The following is a 21,484-nucleotide window of genomic DNA, read 5'->3' as shown; positions in this document are numbered from 1 at the left end:
TGTGTTTAGGGAATCTAAATATGTAACATTGGCCATTTAAGAGACCCCAAAAGGTTGGGGACTAGACATCGGGCGGATTTAGAGCCACAGAGACAATAATGTCAAGGACGTAATCTGCTCCCTGGGAATGCAGAAACCAGAGAAGGGAGGCGGACACATGAACAGGTGCAGTTCAGTGAAGTATGTGCTACTTTGTAGCAGCATCCATACACACTAGTGTGCACCGAGGTGGAGAAGAAGGCGGGTGGTCTGATTTCCAAACCCTCCTCCGCAGCCACCTGCTTCCCCAATCTCCCCCGGAGCGGCGGCGCCCGGGAGCCGTGGGTGTCTCCGGGACAACCAGACCTCTCTCTCCTCCCTCCTAGGGCGAGAAAGGAGGACCACAGAGACGCGGCGCCCTCCGCCGTCCTAGAGCAGCCGCCGAGGCACGAGTGTGGCCGCCTCCGCCTCCCGAGTGCCAAGGTGTGGCCAGCGCCCAGCGCGGGGAGCCGGCCGAGGGGCTGGCGGGGCTGGCGGGGCTGGCGGGGCGTGCGGCCGGGGTCTTGCCGGGCGAGGGCGCAGTCGGGCCTGCCCCGGTTTAGAGCGCTTCTCCTCGGCCCCGAGCCCCGGTCGGGCCCGGCGCGCGCTCGCTTCCCCGGAGGGCGGCCCGGGCCATGGCGGCCGCGGCCCTGGCGAGCGGGGCGCGCCTCGGCCCTGCCCTCCAGCTGCTGCCGGGACCGCCCGCGCCAGCCCGGGCTCGCCCGGTGAGTGCGGGGCCGGCGCCCAGAAGCGGGCTCGGGCCCCGTCCTGGGCACCAGGCCCGGCTGAAGGGCGGGGAGGGGCCGGTGCTGCTGCCGGGAGGTGGAGGTGCAACCCGGCGCGGAGGCCTGGAGGGCCAGGCGGGGGCAGAGTGGCTCGGCCACCCCCGCACGGGAGCCGTCCCCGGAAGCGGACGCGCGGCGGCACGGGGGGGCGCCCGCAGCGCAGAATTTCCAAGAGGCCGGTTTTCCAGAGCTGGTCTTGTGTGAGTGGGTTATGTTAGGACGAACAGGAGTTTGCGGGCACAGCGGGAAGACCTGGCTATTCAGGCAAAGGAGCCTTCAGGTGCAAGGACACAGATCTGAGGGAGGAAAGAGTTTAAGAGTTTCACCTTTTGGTTTCCCAACTGAATGGTGGGAGCATAGTGGACGAGGCAGCTGATGGTCCTGGGCAGGTAAGCGGGTCTCTGAACAGTGAATGGAATTGTCTGTAGTGCAGAGGAACTTGGACTTTATTAGGTGGACAAAGGTGAGCCAGCCAAAGCCTCTGAGCCCTGGAGTGCTGGAGAAATCACTCGGGGGCTTTGTAGGGCAAGAACTGATGTGAAATGGCCCAGAATCGGCTCCTCCGAACTATGGAGACTGAAATCCTGAATGAGACGACGGCTGGGAATCATAGGAAATCTTGATGGCTGTAGGTTAGCACTGTTTGTGTTTGTTAAGGAAGAGAGTGTGTGAAAAAGGAAAGAAGACTCAGGAGCCGAGACTCCTAGAAATATAGAAAAAGGGGATATTGAATATAGAAAAATAGAAAAAGTTGGGATGTGGAGAAGAATGTGGGTGGGATATTTTAGAGAGTGTTGAGGGTGGAGGAGTGTAGGGAGTAGAGTCACGGTTAGGGTCTGCCCTGTCGAGTAGTCTCAGTGGTAACCTGACTGTTCCGAGGGGCCCTCAGCTGCCTCTTTGGCTGGTGGCAGTGACTGAGAGGGACAGAAGAGGACGAGTCAGTGTGGCATGATAGGCAGAGCCAGAGAGTTAAGCAGGTGTGGGTTCTGTCTCAGTTCTGGGACTTCAAGGGAAGTTAATCTCTCTGAGCCTTGGCTTCCTCATCTGTAAAGTGGATCTAACACCCTTCTTGTAGGCTGTGAGACATAAAACAGTATATATATAAAGTGCTTGGCACAGGCTCAAAAAATGATAGCTGTTATCAAGGGTGATAGACCTCTGAAAGAGGACACATTGTAGAGAAAGTCTGGGACCTAGAGCACAGGTGGTGGATGTGGGTATAGGGATGAACAGCAAAAACTTTTGCAGAGACTCATGAAAAAGATGAGAGGATGTTTGCTGAAATAAAGATGAAGAGACATGAGAAAATTGATGGCTGATCCCTTATATGTTTGTAAGTAGGGGGCAAAAATCTGCCGAGAGAGTTCCCTTAGACATTCAGAATCCAGAACCCCAACAGGCATCTCACCGGTACTTCTTGGTGCCCTGTCTACCACTTACCCCAGGCCTGGGTCTTGGGATTGTCCTAGGGCATATAAACACGTGTTGTTTCAGGAGTCAGTGACCTTCGAGGATGTGGCTGTCTACTTCTCTGAGAACGAATGGACCGGCCTGGGCCCTGCTCAGAGGGCCCTGTACAGGGACGTGATGCTGGAGAATTATGGGGCTGTGGCTTCCCTGGGTAAGGGTCTCTCTCTCTGGGCTCTGGCTCTGCCCTTCACAGTTTCCTGGCTTCTCCTTTCTCAAAGGCTCAGGAGTCTTTGATAATGCTCAGCTCAGTGGCAGCTTCAGGCTCTTGGATTGTTAATGACCCAACCTCAGCAGTTGCTAGAAGTGGGAAGTCCTGGTATCAGTTTGGGCCTCACACCAAACTCCCTTGCCCCAGGGTGACAGCTGCCCAAACCCTCACCCCTGTGCTGTGGGTAGAGGGGGGAAGAGCAGATCCATGGTGCCCCACTGAGCCTTCAGTTCCCCACCCCCCTCAGTTTGGGAGATCCAGCCTAATACCAAGCATCCACAGGCAGATTCTGAACTTGAGGGCTCTAAGAAGGAGAGGACAAGAAAGCATTGAGGACTCAATTCCTCAATGAATGAAATCATCTGTTTGCCGACTCAAACTATTACTGAGTAACTCTGTCAACTTCCTGACTTTTGTAAGTCTCCTGGCCCCTCTCCCCTGGGTCTCCTTCCTTCCCCCTGGACTTCCTTTTCTCCTTCTCACTAGTGATTCTCCATTTCCCCTCCTGCCCCTGAAGACACAGGCCTGGGAGGAGCCCTGGGATTGCTCTGTGTCACCCCACTCACCTGCCTGTCCCATTTCCTTCTCCTCAAGCAGCATTTCCATTTCCCAAACCGGCCCTGATTTCCCAGCTGGAGCGAGGGGAGGCACCCTGGTGCTCAGCTCCTCAGGGAGCTCTGGATGGAGAGGGCCTGAGGGGCATCTCCTCAGGTGAGTGAGGACCCCTGTGCCAGTCATCTGGCCAGTTCCTTTGTCTTGATCTTCAGAATGTCATAGATCTGTGTTCTCTTAACCTCATACTGTGGACACTGGTGGGATTCCCTTCTTTCTCTGTGTTCCCATAGTTTTCCCGCCTCTTGAGTCCTGGTTGTATTTACCTTGGCTCCTCTGTGTGCCATCTTTTTTCACCTGTTTTGCCTCTTCCCTGTCTCTGCTGCCCTTGTCATAGCCGGCATTTATCTTTGCTCCCTGATTTTCCTGTTTATTCTCCGATATGGGGTGCCCTTTCTGCTTTCCCAGCCTGCGTATAGTCTTCCAGCTTGGGATGTAATGGCCATATTTATCATTAGAAATCAAGAAATCTCAATAACCCTCAGCCACATAGTCCCTATTACTCAGGAATTGCTGATGGGGAAAGCCCAGGGATTACTTTAGGGCTGACTAGGGGCTTTCTTCCTCTTAGTTTCCTAGTGAGAACTGTGTCTCCCTGTTGCCCCCCTAGCCCCATTCCATCTTCCTTGCACAGTCTTCTGTGAACATGGTGAGACTTGAGCTGTGCCCTCCATCTCCCCATTCTCACAGTTCCTTGCTGTGTCTGGTAGTCTTTTTATATTAGGATATTCTTGATTGCAAGTATTAAAACCCAGTTCGAACTGGCTTAAACAATAAAGAGGAATTTATTGTTTCATGCAACTGGGTAGTCTGTAAGTAGAGTGGGCTGCAGGTATGGTTTGATCAGAATTTCAGTTTCTGCTCTGGCTCCCTGCATGTTGGTTTTGTCCACAGTCTGGCTCCTGTTGTGGTTGTAAGGTGATTTGTATCATTAGTTGTAACCAGGACTCTGCTGCTTCCTACCTAGGGAAAGGAACAGGGCAGGTCTTCCTTAGGCTTTAACCATTATGAATCAAAGTCCCAAGCATTGCTCTACTGGACCACCTTAAGTCATATGCCAGCTTTAAATTAGTCACTGTGGCCAGGGAAATACTGTGCACTGATTGACTTGATCTGAATTGCTGATCCCTGGATCAATTTGCCATGTAGAGAGTAGGATGGGATTAACCTGCTTGGCCTAGACTTGCCAGCGCCTACCCTAGGAACTGGAATTGGGATAAGCCCCCCTTCACCCTCCACGAAGTTCCCACAGTGGGGAGGGGTAGAATGGATGTAGGAGACAACCACAGTGTCCTCTGCGTTCTCTCAGGATCTCAGTGCTGCTTCTCCTCACGACCCAAGGGAATTTCCCATCTTTGCTTTGCTTTTGGCAAAAAACCAACAGCTACGTTATTCCTTGAACAAAGTTCTAACTGCCTGACCAGCAACGGACTTCCCTGGTGCAGTCCTGTCCCTACTCAGAGTCCCCTTTTGTCTTAGAGAAGATAATACTCAGGAGACCCACAGGCCCTGGCTTCAGCAACATCAAAGGACGGCATTTGAAGGTGTAGAATTGATCTGTTTCTTAGGATGTTTCGGATGGGAGTTACAAAGAGACAGATCTTAGTTAAGCCTGAAGTAAAGTTTATTAGAGTGGACGTTTGTGGATAGAGGTGTCTATTATGGGGTAAAAAGAAACTTCTAGAAATGGCTGAGTGAGGCTGTGAGGCCATTTCTTATGGATGCCATAGAGAGATCCATCACTGATTCTTTGTGGAATGAGAGGCCATAAATAGACGGAGAGAAAGGAAGACAACTAAGAGGTTGTGTCCCAGAATAGGCTGCCTAGACAGGAAGTCCTCAGGAGTAGCTCTTTGCAATTCCGTCCTATCCTGATTCTTTTCCCTACGAATTTGCTTTCACCTTCTGTTACAGTTATGGATGCAAAAGAGGCATTAGTCTTTTCTATTCTTCTTGACGTTTTAAAATGAGTGGTATGTTTTTGTATCTTTGGGAAATGATGGAATCACAACTTCCCTGTACCAGTATTTTCTGTCCTTCGTATTCTTATTCCCTCAAACTTCTGGTTATTTGTGTTACCAATCTTTTCACCCACCTTCATTCTCCCTCTACCACTTCCACCTCTGCTCCTTTCCTAATGGGCCTCACTCCTCCAACTGAGGCAGCCTTCTTCGTATCTTGACCCCAACAGTGTTTCCATGTCTAATGCCTGCTGGGATCTTCCATCTTGAGCAGGCAGAAGAGCCGTTGAACCTGAAACTGAAAGGAGAGCGTCCAAGCCTAATTTGTACAGGTAAGTGAGAGGGAAATGAGCATTTTCCTCCCAGTATACATTTTCCTATCTTTCCTTTATAAAATGTTAAAAATCTATTTTGCCATTGATGTTCTAAATAAATACCCTCCCAAATCCCCAGATCAACGAATTAATCAAGAGAAAAACTCAAGCTTTCAGCTTCATTAGGACAAGCTCAATTAATTAAATCAGGATGGGTCTTGAGTCTTAGTCTTAAACTGAACAGATGGCCTGTCCACTTGGCTGCTATGCGCAACTAATATTTTTGAGGTAGATGCTGTATTTTACTCATTGTGTTAGTTGGTAAGGATCAAAATTCAAGTAACATATGGCTCCTATCCTGTACAGGCTCACAGTCTAATGGGACATTATACATAAATGTATAATTACAGAAAAATGATGGTGCTGTAACACAAGTGTGAATAAGACACAATAGGAACAAAGAGAAGGGAGTCCTTTGCCCAACTTTGCCTCAGGTACTTTGGGGAAGCACTTTTTGTGGTGGACCTGGTGGTTAGGTTAAATGAGAATATTACACTTCTTTTTAGCGTTGAAAAGTATGAGGAAGGTCCTCCTTGCTGCTGTCCCCAATGTGTGACAAGCTCAGTTCTCCCAGGGGTACCACTAATGATTCCTTATTTCTAAACAGGTCCTCTGCCCTGAGTCCTGGCCTGTTCTTTTCATGTTATAAACTGGACTCAGCCACCTAGAAGAAATTCTAACTTAGACTCAGTTCAACTTTTTTCTGAGAGCCTGCCCTCTGTTTGGTCTGGTGCTGGGAATCACAGCCCTCAGGAATTCTGTCTAGTTTCTGCTTTTTACTTGTAGTTTCTTTTTGTGTTTTAGCCCTGTTTTTGCCATCGTCAGCTAAGACAGGGCCACTGAGACACAGAGGTGGTACTTGGAAAGAAATGGACATATTAATACCACTTGGTAACCTTGGTTACTCCGGCATGGGTAAATGATGATATTTGAAGCTCTGATTTCTTCTTTCAGAGAGTGTGTTGAAGAGTGAGAAAGAAGACTATATTCTGAAGGAGGAAATTTTTGAGGAAGCACAGAACCTCATGGTGCTATCAAGTGGACCCCGGTGGTGTGGCTCCCAGGGAGTCTGGCTTAGGAAAACCTGTGAAGAGGAGAAAAGTAGCTTAGGAAGATGGCCTGGCTACCCCAATAGGGGAAGTATGGAGAATATTCCAAATGATATTATAGAAGTGATTGTCAAGGATGAGATGATCTCAGTAGAAGAGAGTTCAGAGAATACTAATGTCAATAACCACCTTGGTATACATCAGAAAATGCTAAGTGAGCAGGTATTCTATATATGTGAAGAATGTGGCAAGTGTTTTGATCAAAATGATGACTTTGATCAACACCAGAAAACTCATAGTGGAGAGAAGGTCTATGGATGTAAGGAATGTGGGAAGGCTTTTAGTTTTAGATCACACTGCATTGCACATCAGAGAATTCACAGTGGGGTGAAACCCTATGAATGTCAAGAATGTGCCAAAGCCTTCGTTTGGAAGTCAAACCTGATTCGTCACCAGCGAGTACATACTGGAGAGAAACCCTTTGAATGTAAGGAATGTGGGAAGGGCTTTAGTCAGAACACAAGCCTTACACAGCATCAGCGAATCCACACTGGGGAGAAACCATACACATGCAAGGAATGTGGGAAAAGCTTTACTCGAAACCCAGCCCTTCTTCGACATCAGAGAATCCACACTGGGGAGAAGCCTTATGAATGTAAGGACTGTGGAAAAGGCTTCATGTGGAAGTCAGATCTTGCTCAGCACCAGAGGGTCCACACTGGGGAGAAGCCTCATGAATGTTCTGACTGTGGGAAAAACTTCATTTGCAAGGCACACCTTATTCGACATCAAAGAATCCATACTGGGGAAAGACCCTACAAATGTAAGGACTGTGGGAAGGCCTTCAGTCAGAATTCTGTCTTGATTAAGCACCAAAGGCGCCACGTTAGAGAGAAACCCTATAACTGCCAGACCTCTCACCTTGAACATTAGAGAGTATATAATGGTGGTACTTGTTTATAATTCTTGTGCTACTGGAACCCCACAGACAAAATGAGCTGACCTTCCACAATTTGCTATAACCCTACTAGCCAGTATTATCTTGCCACTTCTCCTGAACAGATACTATGTACTGTAGCAAGACTAGTTCCCCTGTTCCACCATGTTTATACTAGGAACCATTTAATTGAGCACCTACTATGTCAGGTACTGTGCTAACCACTTTACATACATTCTTTAATTTTCATAACAGTCCTATTAAGGTAGATACTCTTCCCATTTTACAAATGAGAAATTTGAGGTTGAAAGAGGTTCTAAAACCCATTGGATGTTGCTCAGCTAGTAAGTTATTGAGATTGGAGCTAGGCCTGATTGCAGAGTCTACAGTTCTTTATTTCCTTGTATGGATTTATGCCTCTCCCCATTTTTATTTGCTTAAGTTTTCCTGAGCTTTTAGTTTCCCTTCATCATCTAAGACCCAGCTCCTTCAGCTAAGCAGTCCTCTTTTCCTCTTCCACTTATAGTCAGTACCATGCAAGTTTAGTATTTAATGATGTGCTGTCTTATATTTTTCTCCTAGTCTCATGTCTCTTTGTCTTAATGCCAGCTAAATGGCTCTCTGAGGACCAACACTGCATTTCTTTTATGTTTTTCCAGTTTTGAAACTTATTTATTTGTTGACTAGATACAACGTGCTCATGATTAAAAAAAAACTGAAACAATTCAAAACGGTATTCAGTGAAAAGTAAATTTCCTTGTCATTCTTGCCTCCCGATTCCCAGTTGTCTCCCCAGGCAATGACTGTTACTGTTTATGTATTTTTCTAGAGGTATTCTTTCTCCATATACAAATATTTATTGCTACTGCTTTCTGTAAGTCTACGTCACTGAAAACCTTATTTGATCTAGGTCACACTGCAGTTACATTGCCAACTCTAGGACCTTCCCTTCCTTAGAAGTTGTGGGACCCCTTGAGGTGACAAGGGAACGTAGGGAAAGCAGCAGAGGGTAGTCCATGTTGTGCTATCTTGGGAGACCCAATTGCTGTTGTGTTATGAGACAGCACTCTGGGATTGGGAAAATATAAATGCAGTTGGAGATTTTTTTTAAATAAAAATTTGTATAGCTACAACCCCTCATTGTACCTAAAGCTTCTCTGAGTCTGTCTCCCAGTTACCATCTTGATAGCCTATATGCCAAATTAAGTTGTTGAAGCCATCACTAACAGAGGGAGAACAGATCACTCTCTGGTTGTGGTCAACACTCTGTTAGGTAGCCGCGTCCAGTCAGTAGTTGAAAAGTTCCCACATAATCCACTATCTTGGCATCAGAGTCACAATGCAGTGGTCCAGCATCAAAGATAAATGCTAAGAACACGTAGCTCCTACACAGGAAAGTAAGGAATTCAAAAATTAGCTAACTCTGCATGGATCATGAGTCTGTAAAACAATATTTTTAAAAGAGGATGCAAGCTGCTAGTACTATTGTAATTATGAAGACAGGATATTAGAGAGTGGTACTAACCATCTTAAAAGTTTAGAGGACCAGAGGCTCTATTCAGAGAAGAATGCTGACCAAAACAGCTGAAATATCCATTCCAGACACTTCGCCTTTAGAACTATTTTTTTCAGATAGTGCAGTTCGCTTCACTGCTGTTTATATCCCACTTTAAAGCTCCTGGCCCCTTAGGGTAACATTTAATAAGCAGTAAAAATTTTGTTGTGTACCATATGGAACCAGGAAATAGAAATGACTTATGTGAACAGTTGTTGAGGAAGTTGTTTATTAAGCAAATGTTAGTGAGCAACTACTTATATGCAAAGCACTGTGCCCCATGCTGGGTAAACAATAAGTTAGATCTGGTCCTTGTCTTCCTGGAACATTTGTCCTAATGAGAGAGACTGACCAAAAAAATTAAGTAAACAAAAATTTTAAAAATTGCTATGAAGGTATTGCTATGAACAAGGTACCGAGAAAAAGAATGATGGGGAAGGGACCTACTTTATATAGATGGTCTAAGAGGAAACATTAAAGCTAAGACTTGAAGGATGAGAAAGAGCTACTTGTATCTGGAATGGGAAGAGCAGCAGGCAGAGGGAACAGCTGTGCAGACCCCCTGGTGTTTGAAGGCGTGATCATTTCCCTTCCCATCTTATCTATTCCAGTCATTGGCACCACTGTTCACTCAGCTGCTCAAGCCAGAAATCAAAAAGCCATCCCCGATGCCTCCCTGTCAGTTATTCCTTGTATCTGGTGCATTCGCAGGTCACAGATTTTATTTCCATAACATCTTAATATCACCTACTTCTCTCCGTCTCCATTACCACCAGCCTCTCCAGGCCGCCGTCATCTCCAGCCTGGATTGCTAGCACAGTCTCCAACATGATCTCTCCTTGACTGCTTATCTAAAATGCAAAAAGAGAGAAACAAATTAAAGATGGAATTTGTCATCAAAAGAGAAGCAGAACTTAGAGATTAGAAAATTTCTCAGTGTGGCTAGGTTGCAAAAAATGAAAAAGCATGTTCTGGAGACAACACCGGAAGTGTGGCCTCTGATAAGGAGGGCTAGAGAGAAGCCAGATGCTATTCATCAAAACAATGGAACAGTGATCCCAAAGGCATTTCTGAGATCTTCCTGGCTTCTCTCCCATCACAAGCCCAGAATGCCAGAGCCATGGAAGCAGAAGAATGTCAAGGCTCTGCTCCTGCATTCCAATTTAGTGTTCCTTGGCTGCCCCAGCTGTGGCACAGGTGGGCCCAAATGCTGCTTGGACTGCCCCTCCAGAAGGCAAAGGAAAACTATGGCAGCATTGTGGCGCTAACTCTGCAAATGCACGGGGTGCAAGAGCTGTGTGGGCAAGGGCACCTCAACTAAGATTTCAAAGGATTCCCCAGAGAAGCTCAGGTAGAGAAGATCCCAGACTGCCAGAGCCACCCGCATGCAACTCCAGCCTCCCAAGTAGCGCCACCATGCCCAGCTAATTTTTCCTATATATATTTTTAATTGTCCAGCTAATTTCTTTCTATTTTTTAGTAGAGATGCGGGTCTTGCTTTTGCTGAGGCTGGTCTCGGACTCCTGACCTCAAGTGATCCTCCCGCCTCGGCCTCCCAGAATGCTAGGATTACAGGCGTGAGCCGCTGCGCCCGGCCTCACTGTTTGGATTAAACTATGTATCAGGGTTTCACCTGTACAAAAAGAAATTTGTTATCCTAACCAGCAGGTGTTCATTAAACCCTGTTTTCCCCACCACTCAGCCACTCATCCAAGCCAGGAACTTCATGGGAACCTTCGGCTCCTTTCTAACCTGCACCCTTATAAACAGTCTGACCAGGTTTTGGTGATTCTACTGCAGCAGGTCACCATTTTCTTTCTATTTCCTCCACTTTATGTCATATAGTTACCATCTCAGAGTTTTGTGACAGCTACTATCCTTTCAATTCTTTCTCATTCTGAGATCAAGGATATTTTCTTAAAATGAAAATCTAACCATATTACTCCCTTCCCATTGCTTGTAAAACAAAATCCAAATTTATTAGGTAAATATTCAAAACTGTACTATTGATTTGTTTTAATCTGTGGTTTGGTTCCATTTCCCCTCAGTCTCCCACTTAGGTCTCAACTTGAGCTTTCCTCTGCTTCCAATTCTCAACCATGTCTTGCTCTTTCAAAGAATGAGTGACTATGTCTGTTTAGGCCAGTGGTTCTAAACTGGTGATGATTTTGTTCCCCTTTCCAGGGGACATTGGGCAATTTTTAGAGACATTTTTTGGTGTCACAATTTGTGTGGGGGCTGCTATTGACATGTAGAGGGTAGAGGCCAGGGATGCTGCTAAGTATACTACAATGCACAGGACAGTGCCCCATGAAAAGGAATTGTCTGGCTCCAAATGCCAACAGTGCTGCTGTGGAGAAACCTTTGCCTAGACCAACCACGTCTGGAACTATGTTGGTCATTGAGCCTTCAGAAACCTGCTACAAAGGATGAGCACATTTCAGCATAAAGGGAACACCACAATGGAAACACAGATTTATTCAGAGGAAGACTTTTTGTCTATAGTGGGTGATCAAATCACTTGCAAAGTCAGTTACTCTGCCTACCTGCAAAGTCCATTTTCTTCCCTAGGTCAAAGTGAGTGAAAGAATTAGAAATGAGTATGTTCAAAAGGATCCAGGTAAATGGGAATAGAAAATCGATAAACTTTCTGAGCATCTACTGCTCCTCACCCCCTGCTTACAATATACATCTTTCATCAGAATCTATCTTCAAATAATATATCAGTTTTCATGTAGTGTATGAGCTTTATAACAGAATACTGCCAAATCTTCTCTCCCAACAGCTGTGCTATTTTTTGTTAAGTTTTACTTTCATATATGCTATTAACACAGTACATTGCTATGATTTTTGCTTTAGACAGTGACTAATCTTCTAGAGTAGTTCTAAAAATGAGAAAAAAGTTAATTTTATACTTATTTTCATTTTTTGCCACTTCCAGAGTTCTTTCTTTCTTTCTGTACATCCAATTTTTTTTGTCTGGTATCATATTCATTATGCCTGAAGAACACTCTTTAGCATTTCTTATAGTCCACATCCGGTGGCAGTGAATTTTGTTTCCTTTATCTGAAAAAGTCTTTATTTCTCCTGCATTATTAAAAGATATTTTTGCTGAATATAAAATTCTGGGTTGAAAAGTCCTGCCCTCCCCCAACCCACTGTCAACACTTTAAAGATGCTACATCATTCTCCCTTGTTTGTATGATTCCTGATGGCAAAATTTGTTGTAATTCTTATTTGTGTTTCTCTGTATGTGATGTGTCTTTTTTCTCTGGCTGCCTTCACATATTTGTTTGTGTATATATATTTATACACATAATATACACATGTAGTACACATACTTATAGGCACATTAACATACTTACATACATACAAATACACTCTTCTCCTTCTGGGATCCCAATTACATATAGGTTAGACCATTTGATATTGTCCCAAGCGTTCAGAAACTCTGTTCTCTCTCTCCCCCCCCCCCCCCTTGCGCGCTCTCTTTTTACTTTATCTTTCAGTTTGGGTAATTTCTACTGAACAATTTTTAAGTTCACCGATTTTTTTCTTGGTTATATTGAATCCACTGATGAGTTCCTTGAAGGAACTTGTCATCTCTACAGGCATGTTTTTAATTTCTATAATAGAATTTTTGTTTGATTCTTTCTTATAGATTCTTTTTATTTGATGAAACTAACTATCTGATTATCTTTTCCACTAAGCCCTTTACCGTATTAATCTTAACTGTTTTAACTCTCTTTCTGATAGTTCCAACTTCTGTATCTGTTGGTTTTTTTTATCTTAGGATAGTGTGTTTTATTTTTTCTTGCCTCTTTTTTGTATGCCTTGTAATTTTTTGTTGTTGTTGAAAGCCCAAAATCTTGTGTACTATAATAGAGACTGAGGCAAAAATGAAATGCGCATATTTTTTTCTTTTGGGAGATCTTTATCATAGAGAGTTGAGTCAGTCTAATCAGGAGTTGAGCTGTGTTTAGGTTTTTTTGTTGCTGTGGTTACCCACAGGCTTCCAGTTTTTCTAGTATCACCTTGTGTTTAGTGTGTAGACTGGTTTGCTAACAGGGATTTTCTGTGTTTGCACCACCCTCACCTTTAGGCCGTCCCTTTATTCCTGTGCCTCAGAGAGGGTCTCTCTCCATGTTCTTATCCTTCTTCTAGCAGTAGATCGTTATTATTTGTTACTCAACATTTGATATTCTGATGATGGTGAGAGATTTGGTGTTGTGATTCAGCTTTAATCGTAGGTAGGCACTGTGTCTCTGAGGCTTGAGGGGTCCCTGTGTCAGCTCTTGCTCATTTGTGCTCCTACTGCAATACTGCCTGTGGTCTACAACATCCAAGGACAACGGACGTGGCAGCAAATGTCTTCTATCTTCTTCACTCCTCACGGTTGGCATCAGGCTAGTCGCTCCACCCACTTCCACAGGCTTTGGTGCAGTATGTCAGGAAGTTCTCTGGGGATGGCCACAGCTATCTCCTCTGAGGGCTTTCAACACGCTTTTCTGGTAGATATCCTCTCTTACCTCTGATTGATGCAGTGACGCCACACTGTCCTGGGATGGCCTTAAGCTCTGCTAAATGAGGGATGGATATTTCTTGGGGGAATTGAACTGCTCTTGTCATTCTGCCCGTGGGCCCGTTGAGTTGCTTATTCCTCTCTGCTGGTGGCGGGGTATGGAAGGGAAGCGTGTGAGCAACGCTGAAAGTTATCCCATTCCAGGTACGCAGTGATACTGCAGAGAAGTCCCGGTTGTACAGTGCGTGATTCATTGATTACGCTATAATATTCCAAACGGCAACTTTAAGAAGACCAGAAAACGTACTACCGTTCACATTTGCCTGCCCATTTGGGGTAAGCCTTGTATTTGCAGTTATTGTCACAAACTTGGATAAAGTCATTGGAAGCCGGTATTCAGAGGTGGCATGATGATGCAATGTCATGAGCAAGGCGCCTCAACTCAGAACAAGGCTCTGGGAAGCAGGGAGGCGCCTAACTCCTCGGCCCTCTCTTTTCCCCCTCGGGCTTTTGTCTCGCGGGAACTAGAAGGCGGGAACAACCAAGAGTGAGGGGTCCTCCAAGATTCCTAGAGAGAATCCCCGGGCGTGTACGGCCGGCCAGTGGGCGCGATATCGTTGATCCGGCGCTACCTTTGTACTTCCGCCGCCGCCATTTTTAACGCGCGAGGCTGCGGTGTGTGAGGAGCGCTGTGTGGTGCCGACAACCTCCGTGTGCTGAGAAGCTGCTGAGGCCGCCGGGAGCCCACGGTAAGCGGGTCTGGCTTGACCCGAGAGGGACGGGACGGGCCCCAGGGGAGGCGGGTGCGGCCACTGTTGCTACTGGGGTCCTCTGCCAGCCCTCCGGCCTCCGGGCGCGGCTGGTGGCGTCGAGAGGACGCGCGGCCTGGCGTGGGTGGCTGGCGGGAGGCGCCCGCCGCCTCGTTTCCCGGTGCCCTGGACGGCCCGCCGGCGGCCTGTTAACATTCGGTTAGTGACACAGGTGCAAGTGTTAACATCGAGGCCCCCGGAAAGGTTTAAGCGTCCACGCTGCAGGACAGCGGCAGCAGGACGTGCCGGTGGCTTGCTCTGACCCCCGTCTGTGTCCGCTCGAGGAAAGGCCAGCCCTGCCCCCTGGCTTGTGTACAGTTTTTCCCTTTTCACTTGGTTTCAGGCAGTTGGTCTGTGATCACTTCATTCACCTGACGTGGTGAAGCTTGTTACTGTCGAGGAACGGCCAGAATTTGAAAATGCTGAAATGTTTCTGCCCCCGCCCCCTCAGGAGAGAGCCGGCTAGGCCCACCTGCCGGAGAACGCGGAGCCCTGGGGTTTGCGTGGCTCACGTGAATGTTAAACCTAAAATCTCATGAGCCGTATCCGTCAAGCACCTAACGTGTGTCCAGGGTTTACCATAGTTTCCTTTGTAGAGTATCGGGATGCGTGAGAGGTGGTACGTGTGAATTATGGAATTGCGGTCAGTAGGGTTATCGTCACTAATGTTTCTTTTTCTTTTTTTTCCATTTCAGCATATTATGGGGGTACAAATGTTTAGGTTACATGTATTGCCCTTGCCCCACCCGAGTCAGCTTCAGTCGTGTCCGTTCCCCAGACGGTGCACATCGCACTCATTGTGTGTGTATGTGCCCTTCCCCTCCGCCCCCCTCCCATCTGCCCGACCCCCGATGAGTGTTACTGCTGTATGTGCACTTAGGTGTGGGTCAGTTAAAACCAATTTGATGGTGAGTACATGTGGCGCCTACTTTTCCATTCTTGGGATACTTCACTCAGTAGAATGGGTTCCAGCTGTATCCAGGATAATACAAGAGGTGCTGTATCACCGTTGTTTTTTGTGGCTGAATAGTACTGCATGGTATACATATACCACAATTTATTAATCCGCTCATGTATTGATGGGCACTTGGGTTGTTTCCACATCTTTGCAATTGTGAATTGTCCTGCTGTAAACATTCGAGTGCAGGTGTCTTTTTTATAGAATGTCTTTTGTTCTTTTGGGTAGATGCCCAGTAATGGGATTGCTGGATCAAATGGTAGGTCTACTTGTATGTCTTTGAGGTATCTCCATATTGCTTTCCACAGAGGTTGCACTAGTTTGCAGTCCCACCGACAGTGTATGAGTGTTCCCATCTCGGCATCCACACCAACGTTTATTGTTTTGGGACTTTTTGACAAAGGCCATTCTCACTGGAGTTAAGTGATATCTCATTGTGGTTTTGATTTGCATTTCCCTTCTTTACCTTCAGCCCTTGAGACTTTGACCTTTACCAAAGACGGGAATAAAAGAGGTCAAATGATGGCAGCTGCATCCGTAGGAACCGAGTCCCAGGTGAGCTGAGTTTCCTCTACCTCTGTACATATACATGTGTGTTTATACATATATATTGTATATGAAGGTACATTTATACACACACACAGGCACATAAACATATAAAACAAACTTTTATGTATGCACGTATATATGTGTAAATTCCTCATTTAGGTTTAGCTTACATACAAATCCTAACTGTATTGCTCACTTTTTAGAAACATATTCACCTGTATGGCCATCATTCATATCAGGACGTAGATTAGCACCAGAAAAGGTGGTGCTTCATGCCCCCTCCCCAGCAGTGCACCACCCCAGAGTTAACCACTATTCTAACTTCTGTCACCATAGATTAGTTTTGTTCTTGAATGTTATATAAATGGAGTCCTTTAACATGTACTCCTTTGTATCTACCTTCTTTTGCTCAATATTACGTCTGTGAACTTCACTTATCTTGCACATAGCAGTAGTTTGTTCTTTATCATTGCTGGATAGTTTTCCATTATATGGTCATACCATATTTTGTTTATTTTTTCTACTGTAGATGAACTTCTGGCTGTTTCCTGTTTTGGGGTACAGTGAATAAGAATGCAGTGAACACTCTTATCTTTGGGTGCACTTAGGTGCTCATTTTCTTGAGTATATCTCTAGGAGTGACATTGCTAGATCGTAGGGTATACACTGGGTTAGTTTTATTAGATGGTGCCCAACAGGTTTCCAAAATGGTTCTTCCAATTTGTTCTCTACCAGCAGTGCACAGTTTGTTGCTCTACATCCTCACCAACATTTGTCATTTGTTTATAGTATGTCATTGGGGTTTTAAAAATTTCCTCCTTTCCAGTAAGCAGTGATGCTGACCACCATTTCATGTTTATTGGCTACGTGGCTATCCTCTTATGTGAAGTCCCTGTTCAGAGATTTTTCCTATACTGTGTGCCTTCCCCCGCCCCCGCTAAGTTGTAGTGGTTCCTTATTGTAGATATAAGTCCTTTGTCAAACGTCTGTATTATAAAATATCTTCTCCCAGTCAGTGGCTTTCTTTTTCACTCTCTTTTTTTTTTTCCCCAAGTAAACGGAGAGGACAGCTTTTTCACTCTCTCAATGATGTCCTTTGATAAACAGATTTCTTATTTTTAATGAAGTCCAGTATATGGGTTTGTTTTCTTATTCAAAGGTGATGAAGATATTCTTTGAATATTTTTTGTTTTAGCTTTCTACTTAGGTCTATGATTCATGTCAAATTAAGGGTGTGAGATATGGATCAAAGTTCTCCCCCCCCCCAATACCATTATCCATTTGATTCAGGACCATCACTTGTCAGGGGAGTAAAATATTTTTGCAAAATAATATAACATGGAGGGCTTTCCTCCAAGATAGTTTTAAAGTATATCAAAAAGATAATTGACAAAACTTTCTTTGGCACCTGGCTCATATGTCGCCTTAATTACGTACTCCAGGTTAAGACCATTTTCCCTAGAGCTCTATTTCTGAAATACAGAGCTAAACTCCAGGGATTGAAAACTGTCAGTAGTCACCTTTTTTCAGGCCTGTCTTGAGCTTCTGCATGAAGTTGGTCTAGACTTAGCCTATCCCAAGTACATAGTATTTTCCTGTGTCTCTTTGACCTCACTACTGCTGCATGAAGGTGGGGTGGGAGTGGGAGTTCATTGACAGATCCGAGAGCTTTGTGCTTGGGGAGTGGGCAAGGAGACAAGCATGAAGGAAGGACTGGGATGAAAACAGAACTGGGAAATGACAGTGGTATGAGTGACCCAAATAATCACGGGTATATATACACAGTGGGGATGGGCTTAGAGCTAAGGTGCAGACCATGTCCAGGAGTCAGCTTCCTTCTGTAGGTGTATTTTATGCTGAGGCCTAAGCCCACCTATACAGCAGGTTTAGTGTCTTTGTGGAGGTCACTTGTTTGGAAGCTCATAGTGGAGAGATACTTGGTTTTAACTGGGAGAGTATGCTAAATTCTGACTGGTTACCTTTCATTCTGTGTCCTCTTCTTCTACACCTTCTAAATTTCACAGAAAAGCCCCTCAGGCACATGAAGGACCCAGTACTGAATAGATATCATTGTAGGTGCTCTTCCCAGGCCTCTCATTGACAGTTTTGACCATCACCAAAGTACTGAGGTCTGGGAGAACAGGAACTTGTCGTTTCAGGAATCGGTGACTTTTGAGGACGTGGCTCTGTACTTCACCGAGGAGGAATGGGACAGCCTGATGCCTACTCAGAGGGCCTTGTACAGCGATGCCATCCTGGAGAACTCTGAGGCTGTGGCAGTCCTGGGTAAGCCTTCTCTGCTGCTGGGCTCTGCCTGGGCCCTCAGAAGTTAAATGGCCCTCTTCTAATTATTAGCTGACCCCAAATGGCAATGTCATAAGTTGCTAAGTATTGAAAACCCTGGGGTCTGTTGACCTCCTAAAGGCTTTCCTTCTATTTCCATCATAAAAGCTACCCCTTTTCCCTACCTGCCTTAGAGGTGATTCTCCAGGTACCTCAGGGCTTGAGCTTTATCTTGGTACCCTCAGCCTAGTATTGAACCTCCAAATTATTTTGAGAGAACTCAGCCCCTTTGTCTCCCTCTGGGAGTTGCTCCTAGGAGCCATGTGTCTTTTTCCCACAGTGGGAATTTTTTATCCTCTGACAAAGAGGGTAAGAAATCTTGTTTCCCTTTAAATAGAAATCTGCCTCCCAGGGTATTCTTTCAGGCTTCCTTGCGAGCACTATCCTAAGGCTGCTTGTCAGGCTCCCTTCCTGAACCTACCCAGGAATTACCCTCTTTACCTCCCCTGCTTGATCTGGAAGCCACAGACTGAAATTGATTCCTGTGACTCTGCATCGTGTTTGTCTTCTTCCCTTCAAGCAGAGCCACACATTTCCAAGCCAGCTCTGATCTCTCAGCTGGAGCAAGGGAAAGAGCCATGGTACACTCAGCCTCAGGGAGCCCTAAGCAAGAGAGGCCAGAGAGCAGGCCTCACATGTGAATTAATCAAGTGGGAGGGTGGGGGGAGGGGGTCTTCTCCTGCTTTATCTTTTCATTTCATCAAAGTGAAAGGTGTGTGTTCTCTGTGCCCAGCATTGTGGGGTACATTGGGATCCTTGAGTACACTCTTTCCTGACTAGTCTGTTGTTCATTGCTTTCCATCCCTTTAAACTGTAGTGCACGATACCCTGCTTCAGTATTTCACACAATGGGATGCTTTCATCCCTTGGGGATATGTAGAAAATTTTTTTAAATACTCTACTGGTTATGTGTGATCACTTTTTCCAGTTCTCCCAGTTTTATAAAATTGATAAAGTCAGTGCAATATTATCTTGTCCACTAACCAGTAGAACAAATAGAAAAACTTATTTTTGCTTTTTATGAGATTTAATATATTAAATTTGTATACTGAAATATTTCAGGATAGCTTACAGTTATTATGATTTTCTTCCCCTTTAGGCTACCTCTCACAACTCAGAAGAGTTACTCAATTGGCTAAAATAATATCCCGTACAATAAAATTAAAAATTCTGGGAAGTGATCAATGCCGCGAAGACAGAACAAAGGCTTGATTCTTGACCTTTAAATACCAGTTTTCCAAGTAAGGAGTGGATTTAAGAGCCACCTTAACCACTGTCAAATGCGCATTACCTTTTCTGTAGACTATTCAATTTGTGTTGATTGAATGTTTTTTGGTTCATTAAAATTCCTCATTTTGATGTACAAAGCAGGCTCTCAAGTCCTTTTTAAACAGCTTTATGGAGCTATAATTCATAGACCGAACAACTCACCCGTACAGATTATACAGTACACTGGTAATTTAGAATATTCACGGAGTTGTGCAAGCATCACCACAATCTACGTTCAGATCTTGTTTTTTATCCCAAAAAGAAACCCATATCCATTAGCAGTCACTCTCCATCCCCCCTCCCCCATCTCAGTTTTAGGCAACCACCTACCTACTTTCTGTTTCTATAGATTTGCCTATTGTGGATGTGTGATATTAATGCAGCCATACAATATGTAGTCTTTTGCAACTGGCTTTCACTTAACATAATGTTTTTAGGGTTCATCCATTTTGTAACTGTATCAGTACTTCATTCTTTTTTATGTGTAAATAATGTCTATTGAGTGGATAGAGCAGAAAGACCTTGACTCCCAATTATGAAGATCAAACAGCATTTTCCAGTTGTGAAGCCAAAATAATTGGAGGAAATTTGTGACCCAGAGAAACTAATTTCTTCTCCCTCCCAAACAGAGGTAGATGTATAAAGAGGGGTGGAGGGAGAGTTTGGGAAGAATCATCCCTACTACCTCTCTCCCTGCCTGGATAATTGCGGGGAGAGGTAGAGTGGGAGGCAAGAGAATCCTGTCAGGTCTGGGGGTAAGGTGACTAAACTGAAGGCCAAGTTCCCTCATCTGGAGTTTGTGATCATGAGAATGAGAATCAGTAGGTATATCCTATACTGCTATGAAGATGGGGGGGCAGAGTGGCAGGAGAGGCCATTCTTTTTTTTCCCTGCCATGACTTAGCCATGACTGTTTCTGCTGAGCGGAGTTTAGTATAGGAGAATTACAATGTTTGCAGTAGGTATAAGGTAGGCAATGGAAATGGGATCCTAAAGTGGTTTGACAGATCCATAGACTTCTCTGTGGTGAGAAAAATCTATCAGAGATGTTGGGGTGGACTGTTTTGGGGGAGGACAGGTGGTTGTTCCTCATTAGGATCGCCTATGCCAGGAAACTGCTTATACCTAATTGTGCCCCTGAATGTAATGTAGCACCCCATGATAGAATCTGCATTGAAGTCCATTCATGCCAAGAGAACTAACCACTAGACCAGCAACTGGAAGGAAGGAGAAGCCCTGAAATAGAGACTTGGAGCTGGAGAGTTATTGAGATAATATCTGAGACAATTTATTGGTAGGACCATATTATTGGATTGGACTTTAATAAAGTTTTTTTGGTCCGGGCAGACTGAGATCTTAGAGAAGCGCGTTAAGTTATAAGAAAAAATAGTAGTTTACCTTTTACTGAGTTTTTCTAGCACAATGGGAACTGAAATAGCATTGTTAACAATGCTAGAAAGTGAGTTAGTCCTTATAAACGTTACTGTATCCTCCAACTTGAAACCGATTGGGATGTAGTAGACCCATTACAATTTTGTTTAAATTCTGTGTTTTCAAATATCACTCAAAATATTTCAATTCCAGATAAGATGATAACTTGAACACAGACAGCTAGGTCTAACTCCCCACGCCTGTGGCCTGATCTTGACCTGAAAAGAATAAAAGACTGCATAAAAAGACGAGAGCACATATCAACGTACCACTGGTCTTAGTCCGTTTGCGCTGCTCTAATGGGGTACCTGAAACTTGGTAATTTATAAAGAATAGTTAATTTCTCACAGTTCTAGAGGCCAGGCAGTCCAAGATCAAGGCACTGGCAAGTTTGGTGTCTGGCAAGGGTATAGTCTTGGCTTCCAGGATGGCACCTTGAATGCTGTGTCCTCCAGAGGGAAGGAACAATGTGTTCTCACATGGCCAAAGACAGAAGGGCAAGAGAGAATCAGACTCCTGTCAAGCCCTTTTATACTTTCATAATAGCATTAATATGTTCATGAAGGCAGACCTAAATAAACACCTCCCAAAAGGCCCCACCTCAATACAACATTGGGGATTAAATGTCTAACAC

The 21,484-nt window shown here is 45.0% G+C and overlaps 2 protein-coding genes across 10 annotated transcripts; both read left to right on the top strand.

Moving 5' to 3' along the window:
• Positions 1 to 238: 238 nt before the first annotated feature.
• Positions 239 to 9,836, top strand: ZNF662 (zinc finger protein 662). Of its 6 annotated transcripts, XM_045529842.1 has the most exons (6): positions 239 to 462; positions 2,052 to 2,136; positions 2,298 to 2,424; positions 3,076 to 3,192; positions 5,285 to 5,386; positions 6,383 to 9,836. In XM_045529842.1, exons 2-6 carry the CDS (start codon positions 2,131 to 2,133, stop codon positions 7,408 to 7,410), a joined length of 1,380 nt encoding a protein of 459 aa, XP_045385798.1. In that variant the 5' UTR covers positions 239 to 462; positions 2,052 to 2,130; the 3' UTR covers positions 7,411 to 9,836. The 6 variants fall into 6 exon arrangements, with proteins under 6 accessions (XP_045385798.1, XP_045385799.1, XP_045385796.1 ...); XM_045529843.1 differs by lacking the exon at positions 2,052 to 2,136 and having other exon boundaries at positions 243 to 462; XM_045529840.1 differs by lacking the exons at positions 239 to 462; positions 2,052 to 2,136 and adding an exon at positions 569 to 743 and having other exon boundaries at positions 3,079 to 3,192.
• Positions 9,837 to 12,466: 2,630 nt separating this feature from the next.
• KRBOX1 (KRAB box domain containing 1) lies at positions 12,467 to 19,511 on the top strand. 4 transcript variants are annotated; one of them, XR_006729792.1, is made up of 5 exons: positions 12,467 to 13,827; positions 14,020 to 14,240; positions 15,731 to 15,813; positions 17,967 to 18,093; positions 19,250 to 19,511. XR_006729792.1 is itself a non-coding variant. In XM_045529837.1 (3 exons), exons 1-3 carry the CDS (start codon positions 15,778 to 15,780, stop codon positions 19,360 to 19,362), a joined length of 276 nt encoding a protein of 91 aa, XP_045385793.1. In that variant the 5' UTR covers positions 15,648 to 15,777; the 3' UTR covers positions 19,363 to 19,511. The 4 variants fall into 4 exon arrangements, 1 of the variants encoding a protein (XP_045385793.1); XR_006729791.1 differs by having other exon boundaries at positions 12,467 to 14,240; XR_006729793.1 differs by having other exon boundaries at positions 12,467 to 14,240; positions 17,951 to 18,093.
• Positions 19,512 to 21,484: the final 1,973 nt, after the last annotated feature.

Source organism: Lemur catta, chromosome 18 (assembly GCF_020740605.2).
Source record: "Lemur catta isolate mLemCat1 chromosome 18, mLemCat1.pri, whole genome shotgun sequence".
Taxonomy (NCBI): Eukaryota; Metazoa; Chordata; class Mammalia; order Primates; family Lemuridae; genus Lemur; species Lemur catta.
Note: the sequence above shows the minus strand (reverse complement) of the source record. Positions and strands in the feature narration are given on the sequence as shown.